The following is a 12,878-nucleotide window of genomic DNA, read 5'->3' on the forward strand; positions in this document are numbered from 1 at the left end:
AACTAAAGCCAAGGAACGCTGGGTACCATGAGGAAGGGTATTGAGAGCAAGACCAAGGGTGTCCCTTCGCTGCTGCATAAAGCCCTGGTGTACCCTTGTTTCAGGGGTGTGTGCCCTTCTGGTCTCCATGCCACAGGAAGGAGACAGTCGTGTTGCAGATGGCACACAGCAAACCCGATCCAAGCGATGGGGCAGCTGCCCTGCAAGGAGACACCAGAAAGGCTCAGGCTCCTCATTTTGAAGGAGAAGGGAGTGCTGTGATTGATGTTTACAAATTGTGAAGGCAGCTGAGAGGGCACACACAGAACTGCAATTCCCTGAAACTAGCAGGGGATCAGCTGAAAACAGATTAAAAAATAGTTCCTTACACAGCAGGTAGTGAACTTCTGGAGCTTGACGCCAGATGAGGCTGGAGGCAGACAGCATCAGCAGGTTCAGAAAGCAACCGGAGAGACTTGCAGAGAGCAGGTCCATAAACAGGTAGTAAAGGGCGCAGGCAGGGATGTGCTCCCTAACACACAACCCTAATGCAGCAGTTGTGGATGCTGATAGAGCATTAAGAGGAACAGACCAGAGGAAGTGGCCGGGCCCACATGCTCACCCCAAATAGCACATCCTACCGCTGCCATCAGAGACACGAGTACTTGGCTGCATGTACCACTGCTCTAACGTGGCAGGGCACTCCTCATGTCCTTACGCTTTGCTTGTCTGCAGCGTTCAGTCCAACCAAACACAACTTGGGCTTGCTATTCTGAACAGCCGGGAAAAACTGTATGTGACGCTGTGAGATGCAGCATCCTCTTCCTTAGACGGGGGAATAAGCACATTCCTCCTCAGTGGCAGTTGGCAACTCCAGGTTTGTACAAATTCTGTTAGATTTGGTAAAAAAAGACAACACATTTTGACAGGGGAAGGGCTTCTGGCCCGACCCAGGAAAAAAGTACGTCTATCTGTCCTTCTAATGTGTAATAAGAAACTTCTTTGTTTTTTTCCCTTTCCCCCTTTCCTGCTTGGTGACCAACTACAACATCCTGACTGCAAGCTCCTCCACAGCAGGCTCTGTCCTGAGATGTCTATCACCCGTGTGAATTTGACACAACTTCTATCAAAGCCACAGGGCATCTTTCCATTGACTTCAGTGGAATCAAACCCCGTATGTTGAATAAGCAATACATTACTTCCCCACAGGAGAAAGTTTTTCATGTCTGTAATTCATTTAAATGACTAGAACAAGGGAAGGGACTGAGCGCAGGAAGACTTGAAGGAAAAGCCAGGATCACGCAGTGCAATGAGGAAAGCGGTCCTGCAAGACATCATCGTGATGAAGAAAGAGATTGTGAGGATAGTTACTTGTATAAGGAGATCACCTCTTGTCACATTTTCCATCTCACACCCAAAACCTCTGATCTCACACACAGACACACACCCCCGCTTCCCCCTCCCCCAGCCAGCAGCCTCTTTGATACAACATTGTGGGTATGTTTCGCACTTTAATCTTCTGCAAGTTGGTTCTGTTCTAATTAGCATCTCAACCCGTACAAGGGATTCCCCACATCTTGCAGACATCTCAGGTGCTGTTTCTTTCTCTTAATTTTCTTCCAGTGTCAACACAACTCTTCAGAAGCATCACGGCACTGCTTTTTGTAGGCTTTCAAGTCACTCTTTTTAGATGCCTGCTAAGTCAACCATAAATTTATGGTTACGAATACTACCACTTTCTGCACTTTTATTTGGCTTCATTCACAATGCAAATACAAAATAGAACTTCAAAGTTGAGCAGAAATCCTTTTGCTTCATGATAGCCCAATTCCTTTCCACATTTCTTCTCAAGCATGCAATGACAGGATTAGCTGGGGATTAATTACTTGAAACTCAACCTGCATCTCAGGTCACAATTTTCTCATATTTCCAACCTTTAAAACTTTCGTATCAACCAAATATTTGTCATACAGACCAATACTTACAACAGATAAGATATTCTTTTTTCCCACTCAAGCGTCCTAGTTGGAGGTCTCAAAATCCAAAAAAAAATCACGTTTACTGTGCAAACTCCAATACTGCCACCTCAACTTACAGTCCTATACCCAAATGGAAACCAGACTCCTTTCCAAAAATGTCACCTTTAAAGGCACAAAAAAGATCATTCAAAAAAGCAGGATTCTCTGCTTTCTGTATCGTCCCTTAAAGGCAACTGCTCTTCTGACAAAATATACTTGCTCAGTTTAAGTGTAATGTGATTTGATTTTTTATTAACTTTTTCCATAAGAATGGTCATGGCCTGGTTCACAATACGTCTGTGCCTCCACATTGACTCAGAACTGGCTGTAAAATCTCGTTACTAGCACAAGCGGGACTAGTCTAGGCTGGACACTTCATGGAAGCCAACCATTTGAAGGGAGTCTTTTTCAATAAAAAGGGTCATCTAAATAATCACAGCTTGTAAGAAGATCATTCCTTAATTAAGGTATCTCCTACCACTGTTGTCCTAGTGGAAATACATTACCGCCACGGTAAGGAAAAATGTTGCAAAGTAGGGATGTCTACAATTTCACTTCGACTTAAGTCATAAAAGCAAAGAATAAAAATGCTTTCAGTCCTTTTTTTTTATGACTTGTGTCCTCCAATCAACAGGAAACATGCAGGTTCATGGGCTAGGTGTAACTGTATTCTATTTATTTAGGACTTTATTTTGTTTATAGATTTTTTCTTGTCCAGTTCACCCCTGTTGTAACACCAAAGCAAAACAAAAACAAAAATAACCCTCCTCTGCCATCGAATCTTGCCTTCTATAAAAAATAATCTTGGGCCAAATAAGATCTGGCAGTATCACTCTGAAAATATCCTCAAGTGATTCTTTGCAAACAGATTTAGGTTATCTATAACAAACTAATGGCCAAAAAAGACCATTATTTTAATTTTGTACTGAACCTAGTCTGATGCACATGCCATAAAAGGAGCAAAATTAACTGCACCACCTGCAGGGGCACATCTTACTTGCTGCTTTGAGAATGAAAAAAGTCAAGAACAGGAGAGAAGAGCAAAAAAGAAAGGCAAACCAAGTTGAACGTAGAGGAGTAAATTAAACAATAAAGACATCAAGAGAAAGAAAGTATTAAAAGTGAGTGTTCAAGCATGTTCAAACAAAGCACATGTACTGTGTTAAACACTGTATAAAACCAAGCTATGCCAAATTCCCAGTGCCCCACTTGTGAGCTTTGCATTAAAATAAAAACTGGCGAGGAAGGTGTATGCTTCTTCAGGGAAATGCTTTTGAATTAAAAAACACACAGTGGTGTTGAGGTAAGAATAAGCAGGGTGAAAACTTTCATGAGAGAGACTTTTGGTTGTGTGAGGGATGTGGGTTACTGGTAGCATGTGCATTTTTGCACTTTCGCAAAAGGTAAATATGATCTTCACACTGCATGGAAGGATTCTTCCATGTCAAAATTTCATTGAACACAAAAGACATACTTGCAAAAATCTTATCATGTCTGTACAAACACAGTAGTTTAAAACTGGTAGTGTATAGATTCTACTTAAATGCTCAAAAATATTTACCTTTTCCTCAATCACGCTCACTCATTATTAGCTTACACCACTCACACAAATTACTCCAATAAGAACTTCCCTACAAATGGATGGAGAAGAGGTAGCTGCCACTGTTTAGCTCAAATGACTGCCCTGTTTTTTTGATAGCAGCGTACGACAGAGATCCAGGAGCACGGACTAGCTCGCCTGCAGTCATTCCCTATGGAGCAGATAAATACCCAACACATGCGGTTTGGAAGCAGATCACCAGGACTCTCATGTATCCCATTCGTATCAGCCTTTTGGCCCCTTCTCTCTCCAGGTCGGGGAGCAGCCACCAAATCCACACAATAAAGTTCCCCCTTTCCCTTTACAGCAAGATTAGTGAACAGAATTTGTTCTTAACTCCTTTTAAAAAACAGAGCGATCTAACAAGTCACTGCCTGTGCAATAGGTGAGGACAGAAACGGTGCGTTGCACTACGACACTGCAGATGTCTCCGTCAGAAAACCAACTCGCCCACCCAGAACACAAACCCAACAAACTGCTGTATGTATCATGCCGCTGCCAAACTCCTCCCATGCAACCAGCACCTGACACTCACCACAAAAACACACGGCTTGCTCCACCTGAATGCATCTTAGTGCTTGCGTTGGCACCACCTCCCTGGCCTAAATCTCCTCTGTCTTCCTAGCTTACCTTTCCCTCTCTCCTCCAGTAAGCTTCATCTACACTGCTGCCACAGGGGAGCTGCTGCAAACCCTCAGTTTAGAAACAGAGCGCGAGTGTCACCTGAAAGGAGATGCCCCAAGGCGAGTCAGAGCTTGCTGTGGGGTGGTCCTCCAGCAACAAGTCTCCCTCAACACTGCTATGATGGTGATTAGAAGAGAGGTTAGTATTATCATTGCCAGAGTGCACCAACCTGAACTCATTATTGCCACTGCTGCAGAATCACCAAAAATCTTGTACCTGGGGATCCAGACCTGCTACAGCCACAGCTGCTTGCCTTTCCCTGTAGGGGAAGCACAGGCTTTCTGAAAGGATGGTGCCTCCTTCCAAGCCCAGTGGTGGTAGGGGAGACAAGTTTTACCAGTACAACTCATGGCCGAGTGCATTTTCCTGTCTTCATTAAGGGTTTACATCAGTGCTGCTACCTTGGAAGTCTGCCATCAATAAGCAGGTCAAACCCCTTAGTCTGGGAAAAGCCTCTCCATTGTTTTCTGTCTCATGAACAGTTCTTCAGTAACTATATATTTTTTTTGGAGAGCAGGGTGTTAGAAAACAATTGATACGAATAAAGAGCTCTCCTCCACCGTTGAAAGTAAACTGTATGCTTAATAAGATGAAATAATTTGGTCTCTGTGGGCCAGAAAACAATAGCCCCACTGTTGCACTGATACCTTGCAAGTTATGTCCTCGCGTCACCCAAAGCAAACTGTAATAGGGACTGCTCCACAGCTCAGATTCCCTTTAGACCTCTTAGCTAACCTCTTCTACCTCTTCAGGTTTCCCTCTTTAGCACAAAGATGAATCAGTTGCTTCATGAAAACTCAATTCCATCAAAAAATACAAAGCTATCTTATCTCTTACGAGGCTGTACTCAATTCTCCAAAGCTTCTTACAAATATCCTTACCTTTCACTCTTTAACACCAGGTGCTGAGATTGGATAATGAAGAAAAAAATATCAATAACTGACTGACTTAAAAGGCAGCAACAGCAAGTAGAGCTTTGTCCTCTCTCTCTCCAAGCAGGATGAGAATCTACTAATTACTTTATTACAGTGTGGGTGGAAAAAAGAGTTAACTTCAAATCAGCACAGCATTCAACACAGTATTTCCTTTATAGCAAAGAATGAAAAATAACCCCAAACCTAGAGTAAATCTCCCTCCCCAATTCCTCCTTTTGTTTATACCAGGTTTGAGGTTACTTACACAGTGGCATAATATTAAAGTTTCCACACACATCTCCACGCCTTAGGGCATAAGCCCACCTTTAGTTGTCTAGCACTGAGAAGAAACACTTCCTAGAGGCAAGCAACTACGTAATGCTCAGGATGATGTTTCTTGCATCCTCCTTCTTTGATCTGTCAAATAAAAGCCACTGCAAGAAAAAAAATGCTAAACACTATATTATTTTATTTTCCTGCCACAATTCTATACATATTTGCTCTCATTTTTATGGATCTTTTTATCATTACTGATGCAGACAAACAGCCACCGGAAGCAGCCAAACAAACCATGTAAGGTACAATGAAATATTCAGCAACACACGTTCACCTTCAAGGTAAGACAACAGTAACAGAACACCTGCAACCAGAGTCTTTTCCCAGGTATGCTGTTATGCCACTGAAGTCAAATAGGTTTTAGCAGTTTAATTTGCCCCCTTGATACTCAAAGGCACAGAGATTATTCCATTACTGAAAAATTTACCACCAGCACTACACAACAGCAACGGCCAGGGATTTGCAAAATAACAAAGAATACCATTCAGGCATCAGAGAGAGGACAAGAAAGGAAGATTCCTCCATGGAGGAACATCCTTTCCTTTCATGAGGAACATCCTCGGGGGCTACAATCCACTGTGAGCACAAGGCGCTCTTACCTGTGTGAGTGAGCATGTGCCGCTGCAGGGAATTTGTCCATGGAAAGACTCGAGGACAGTAAGGACAGGGGATGTTTTGCAGGCAGTCTGAGTGAGCGTTCCTCTTCCCTCTCAGCAGCTTATCTTCGGCAGTTTCCTTCTCATCCTCACTTGTTCCATTTCTGCCGCTTTCTTCCTTGAAATTGTCAGTGGACTGCAGAAACGGGCTAAATTTATTAGTGTCTGTGGTAGCCAGCATCTTCTCTATACTGGCAAACTCCCCACTTGACTCCAGATCCACACCACTGCTAAGTTTAGGCTTATTTTTCGTTCCTTTCTTTCTACCTCTTTTCTTAGTCAACCCAACATCGGCAATGGGAGACTGCTCCGGATCACACGCCTGAGTCAGGTCACTGGGCAGGCTGGAGTCCCTCTGAACAGCGGTCACGATTGTCACTTTTGCTTTGGCGTTCCCTGATTTGTCACACCCAGTGGAGCTGCCCACTGCCTTGGGACTGGCGTCTGCAGCCTCCGTTTTGAGCAAAGCGGGAGCAGAAGACACAGATGAAATGATCTGTGCGATGGAAGCCAACGGTGGCAGATCTTTAGTTACTGGAGGCTTTGGCAAGAGAGGTGGCGGTGGTGGTTTAGGCCTCAAGGGTCTCAGCAAGGCAGAATTGCCAAGGAGAGCCGGGGAAATGATCGGGACAGTCAAATGCAACGAACCTTTCAGTGGCTGAGGATGTCTGACAGCCCTGTTTTTCTCTGAGTTCCCATTGGCACCAAAAACCAAAGGACACTGCAGACAGTTATAGGTTTTATCACTGTTCCCAGAAGCAGCCAACTCTTGATTCCTGGCTTCACATGGGATATCATCTTTATCCTTCTTCAGGGCTTTGGGGATGGACAGGTCGATGGGCTCCATGGAACAGTCGTAGAGGGACAGGGGAGAAGAACCAAATAGGTTCTCCTGCTTCACTTGCACAGCACTCAGGTTTTTGTTCTTCTGAGAGAAATCCAATGGCTCGTCAAAATCCATCGGGAAGTTGCCCGTAGGTTCAAGTTTGATGGGAACGTGAGACGATGTCCCAAGCAAGAAGCCATTTTGTGTCTCCAGGAAAGGCGTCATGGACTTGTGGTCCATATAAGTGCTGTCTTCCAATAAAGTAGGGTCCGTCTGGCTTTCCTGGGCACTGCAGTCCACCGCTAAGATGTAATTCTCAATCTCCCTTTCTTGCACATGCAAGTGCTGCTTGAGGATATGGTGAATGCAATTTCTCTTGGCCGAAAAGGCTGTGCCACATTCCTTGCACTCAAATGGCTTCTTCTTCTGGCAGCCGCTGTGTGTCCTCATGTGAATGCGGAGGGCCCGGTAATGCTTCAGGTCCTCGCCACACAGTTTGCACACAGTGTCTGGGGAGCAGAAAGCATCCACCATCTCTGCGGCATTGCTGGTGACATATTCAATGTTCTTCTCTATATCCTTCCTGGTCACTTTGAGGTGCTTCTTTCGCAGGTGCCTCTCGCAATTGGCTTTCACTGTGAACGGGTAGTGGCAGATTTTACAGATGTAAGGCCTCTCCCCGCTGTGTGTCCGCAGGTGCCGGATCAGCGCTGCCTTGTCAGCTGCAATGTAGTCACAGATGTTGCACTGGTATGGGGAAATACCCAAGTGAGAACGGATGTGAGCTCTCAGGACACCAGAGAAGGCAAACACTTGGTCACAGAAACGGCAGGGGTATAAAACTTTCCTCATGGTTGGGGCTTTCTTGTTCGCTGCCCCTGCGATGATGGCTTTGAGGTCCCCTTCTGTCACCTCTTGCTTGATCTTGGCTTCCATGCTCAGAGGCAGGAAAGCTTCGATGATGCTGTCCTGCTCCAGTTGTGTCTTCATCTCGTGCTGAGTTAAAGGCTCTACTTTGGGCTGGAGGAGCAACTGCGAGGAAGGACTCGATTTGGCTCCTGGCTGGGGGAGGTGAGAGTTGGAGGAGGACTCCACCGAGTTCTTGATCAGCCTCAGAGGGGGAGGTGGGAGGCTTGGGCTGATGCAGCCAGGGGAGGCTTGCTGGGCACTGATAAGAGGAGGAGGTGTAGAGGTTGCGACAACTGTTCGGGGCGTTACCAAAGGCTTTGGCTTCAGTGGCGGCATATGCTTGAAAATGGACTGCACAGGGACAGAAGGTGCCTTAGAAAGTGGAGGAAGACTGATTTGAGGAGGAGCGGAAGAAGCCATCTTCAAGATCTGCTGAATGTCTGCCAGCTCAATGGCAGATTCATTGGAGATGGGTTTTACCACAATACTGCTGTCAGGCTGGATGATAAAACCCTTCTGGAAAGGCTGCAGCGAGAGGAGCTTTATGTTCTCTTTTGTAGGGGGAAGGACTGAAAATGACCCTCCCATAGAGGCAGCGTCCAGAGGAGAGAGGCTGAGCAGACCAGTGCTGCCGGGTTCCTGAGGTAGGTTACTCTTCAGTGCTCTGAGCTGCATTTCTTGGACCTCATCTTGTGTATTGTCCTCCTGCTTGACAGGCTTGATGTCTTTGGTGTACTGTAGGCCCAAGGATGCCATGAAGGCTTTCTGGTCTGGGTTCTCACTGGGTGGGGTCGTGGACTGTGGCTTGTGCTTGTCTTTTCCCTGATCCACCACGTGAGTTTCTTTGTGCAGTTTGAGCGCCGAAAGCATGGGGAATGCCTTGTTACACGTCTCGCAAATAAATCGATGGAAGTCACTGATGCACCTTCGCAAATTCGTTTCACACCAGACCTGCAAGACATGCAAATATATTTAGACATCTCTAATTGGAAAGGCATCACATGCTGCTGCAAAAACAAACAGCTCACTCTCTCTTCCACTGCCCAAGTTAAGAAGTTTAGAGCAGTGACCACCTACCTGGCATAGAGATATTCCTGCTCCACAGGCTTTAGTCACCTAAGTGGTATATCTAAGTTAGCGGCTGATTCTCGAAAAGTTACCTTCTATAAAGGTAAACTCCTTTAGAGGGCTACTGAGACTCTCAAAATACTTTTCCGTGCTGAACTTCCCTTACAGAAACCTCTCTGACTTCACTGATAGGACCGGAGCCTTGGTAGACTATACAGCAAACTTCAATAAGCTGGGCAGGAAGACTACCTCCTTTAGCTTTACTACCACAAAGAAACTAGGAGGAGAGGAGAAAAAACAAAATGGCATCCAAGAAATCAAAACAACATAAACCAATCAAAATAATAACCCCCAAAAGCAGATCAATAAAATACAGAGCCCAAAGTGGAAAGGCTTTTGGTTAGTGAAATCTGAATACATCTGTTTTCCCAAGTAAAATACTAACCTCACAAATGTCCCTGAAAATGATCATGAATCCAAAAGCTGTATTTAAATGCTACCCAGATAGCTCACATGTTGCAAAGGTTCCACATCAAAGGAGAGCACAAGTGATAAATTAAATAGAGAGCTGGGTTGTTTAGAAAGCTCTCTCTTCTGACTATAACTTTTACAACAAAACCTAGAAGAGCTGGAAATCAATGCTTTAATCCAATGAGAATACGAAAAGTGCAGATACTGAGGAAGCACGGTCCTGATGAATTGTTGATTTATTTCTGTGTTTGTTTTTTTTTTTTAAATCGATAGCAGCTTCATCGAGGCCCAAACCAACTAAGGCAAGCAAGGTTCGACAGAAGGAGGAATAATACCATCCAATAGAAAACTTTATGGCTCTCAGAAAAATATTTACAGACTACCTCTCTGCTTTTCCCCAGTCAGTTACCCTCAAAGGTGCAAAATCTTCAGAACTCACATAAGGAATGTAGTAGAAAGGTATTTGGGAGTGTTTTGTGAAGAAGTCACGGAGGATGTCACCATTTAGTAAGTAAGGTGACTTCCCACAGTATTTCATGATAAAATCTTTCACACCACAACTGCATCCTTGTTACAGGTAAATTAAAAAAAATAATGCCTTGTTTACCATGTGTCCTCCCTATTGATTTTAGATGTGTGATGATTTGGGGAAGGTGAGAACTAATGGGCAGGCCGAAAGGGACAAAGATCTAATACCCCCTAAGTTTTCCTTTAAAATATTTTTATAGATCTTTACACCAATAGTTGTCTACTGGAACACTGAAAAAAACCCACAAACCCACGATTAAGTATTTTTTAGATGAAAAACAAAAAAAAAAAAGGCAGGAAATGTCTAAAGCCTACACAGACAGCGGCAATGTGCTTTCCACAAAATATTCTACACCTAATCTCTGCCTCATCAAGGACGAATCTTTCAATGAATTCAGAAGGCACTTCATCAGTTGGTACCTTCAGCTATGAAGAACAGAGCGTACCTGAGAAATGCGGGGGAACTTCCTACAGGAGAAGTCCGTGAATCCCAAGTCGTGGAAGCCTGCCGGAATCGAAGGGTTGTTCTGAATGAAAGGCTTTCCCATGGGATCTCTGGGAAGCTGCTTGTGGATAACTGCATTATGGCGCAGTAAGCCCCGATGAGTACGAAAGGTAATACAACAGATGTCACACCTGGAAAGAAAAGGAATAAAACAGAAATGACTTACTGACTGCTGCAAGCTTAAGTACTACGTTCTTCTCGCATTAGGCCAGCCTCCTTCCTCTCGCCCCATGATACCAAGAACCTGCTAAACGCAAAACGAAGCCACAGCGTGTCAAAACCCCATCACCACAGAAAGGCCATTTCAATCACAGTCACTTTCTACCAATTTCTGACTATTAAGTTCACTGGAAGTTCAAAGAATAAAGAATATAGTGCATGAGAACTGAGCGTCACACGTGGGCCGACAGCAAAGTGACAGCTGAGACCACAGCCTTCTGACAACCTTCCCATAGCCCTACATAAAACATTTCAATGGCTTTACACTGTTTCATTTTTACTAAAAAGTACTACTAAAATAAGACATTTAAAAAAAAATCAGTGACAAAGAGAGACTAAATCAGACCTAAGTAGCAAGCAGCTGCAAATGTATAAATACCACCTTTTTTAACTACTGCTTAAAATGTACTACTGCACACCACTCAAATACCCGTGTATCAATTTTCTGTGCACTGCCTTTCCTTAAACTTTCACTATTTTTCTCAAAGCTGTTATGAGAAATATACTGTTTTACAAGAAAAACTAGTGCTCCTTGAAGGGAAGGAAGCTCAGAGGAGGAAGACCTGAAATGGGTTCAACTCTTCTGACACTAATACGTCCCCTTGGCAGCCAAGCGTGCCCCAAAGAAGAATGCAGAAGCAACATCTTTTCCTACCCACACCTCATTGCTATGATTTCTTGTTTTTCTTAAGTTCTCAAATCACAAATTCAGCTAAACGGAAGTTTCTCGCATTAAGTACACTCGCATTGAACAGTCAAAGGTATTGGAAATGCAGCTGCGCTACAGGCAGTAAGGACTACGCAGCAACATTTGGCCAACATGTCAACAAAAAAGCCTTTTAAATATCTGTGATTTGAGCTCTGCAGCATGACAGGTCACGTCCACTCTGCATTCAACAAGTGACACGCAGTTTCACTCAACGCGATTCCTTGTGGTTACAGCTCCGGCTCGCAACCAAAACAGGAGTTTTACAGAAGCAAACACCAGTGAATGTGAGGTAGTCAGATTTTGTCAGTGAGGATACTATATGCTCTAGGAGTTCTTCACATCTTCTCCTGTCTTAGTTCTCCCCATACTGTCTTCACTCTCCACACCAAGGAAAAGGACATGTGCCTACTCATTAAAAAAACATCCTGCAATTAGAAATGACTTCTGAGAAATTCCTGAAACCACTCCCTCCCTGTCCTGTCCCTAACAAACTCCCATTGTTGTTCTTTTTATCACTACATAAACTTCCACAGACTTTTTTTATTCCCTGAAAACGAAGAGATAACCAAGTCACCCACAAAGCAATTGGACTCATAGTCTCTGAGTGGTGAAAGAAACAAGTGTGAAGTATATGTAACACGGCCTTTGTTATCACGGTACCCAGAAGGCTGGGACATAAATATTATGCACTGGAGGTTTAATCTATTTTATCTCCCCTGTCAATTCACTTGCATCCTACCTTTATAATATTGCCAGCATAGTCCCTGCATTCCATTAAATACCGAACCGATGCCATTTACAAAGCAAATGTTTACTTATAGAGGTCTGCTAAATATGACAACAGTCTCTGGTGGGGGGCAAGGGATGCCAACACGTAGCACTCCTCCAGCGTCAGGATCTACAGCTCTCCTCCAGCTCACTTGGCAGCACCTATACCGTCAGGCAAAGCTTTCATCTTCAGCAAAACCAAAAACACACAACCACCAAAACTGCTGGTGGAAGAAGGGCATTAAAGGGTTGGAGCAGTCACCTGAAAAACTTGCTGGCTACTGAAATTCTCTTTCAGAGGTGATGAAAATGCCTCGCATGAAAGCAAGCAGTGCTTCTGGCATGCTCCTCCTGGTACCTCAACGTATGGACAACGAGGGCTTGCAAGCAATGCTCCTGCACCACTGAGAGTGTCGCCAGTGCTCTGTGGGGCCAGCTGTTCTGCAGAGGGATGCAGACCCTCATCTTGGGGTGTCTTGAGGCAGTTCCGGGGTCCCCGATGTGCCTGGTGTTCCCTGGATAAGCAACCCAGTGAAGCAGCTGTATGCCCTCGTGCGTGATGGGGCACGCACTCTACCATTGATGGGACAACAGAGCTACTGGGAGGGCTGGTGCCTGCCATGGTACCCCCAGAATTTGGGCTGAGCAGGAGCCAGCGCTCCTGGGCAAGCAGCCAGCCATCCCCTCA

The 12,878-nt window shown here is 44.6% G+C and overlaps 1 protein-coding gene across 6 annotated transcripts in view; it reads right to left on the minus strand.

The window, feature by feature from the left end:
- RREB1 (ras responsive element binding protein 1) overlaps positions 1-12,878 on the minus strand; it is a 126,179-nt gene that overhangs the window by 16,141 nt on the left and 97,160 nt on the right. For all 6 annotated transcript variants that reach the window (XM_063325946.1, XM_063325948.1, XM_063325949.1 and 3 more), the window contains 2 exons: positions 10,436-10,625; positions 6,131-8,873 (listed from right to left, as the gene is read on the minus strand). In XM_063325946.1, the coding sequence (XP_063182016.1) occupies positions 6,131-8,873; positions 10,436-10,625 (2,933 nt within the window). The remainder of the gene's footprint in view (positions 1-6,130; positions 8,874-10,435; positions 10,626-12,878) is intronic.

Source organism: Chroicocephalus ridibundus, chromosome 2 (genome assembly GCF_963924245.1).
Source record: "Chroicocephalus ridibundus chromosome 2, bChrRid1.1, whole genome shotgun sequence".
Taxonomy (NCBI): domain Eukaryota; kingdom Metazoa; phylum Chordata; class Aves; order Charadriiformes; family Laridae; genus Chroicocephalus; species Chroicocephalus ridibundus.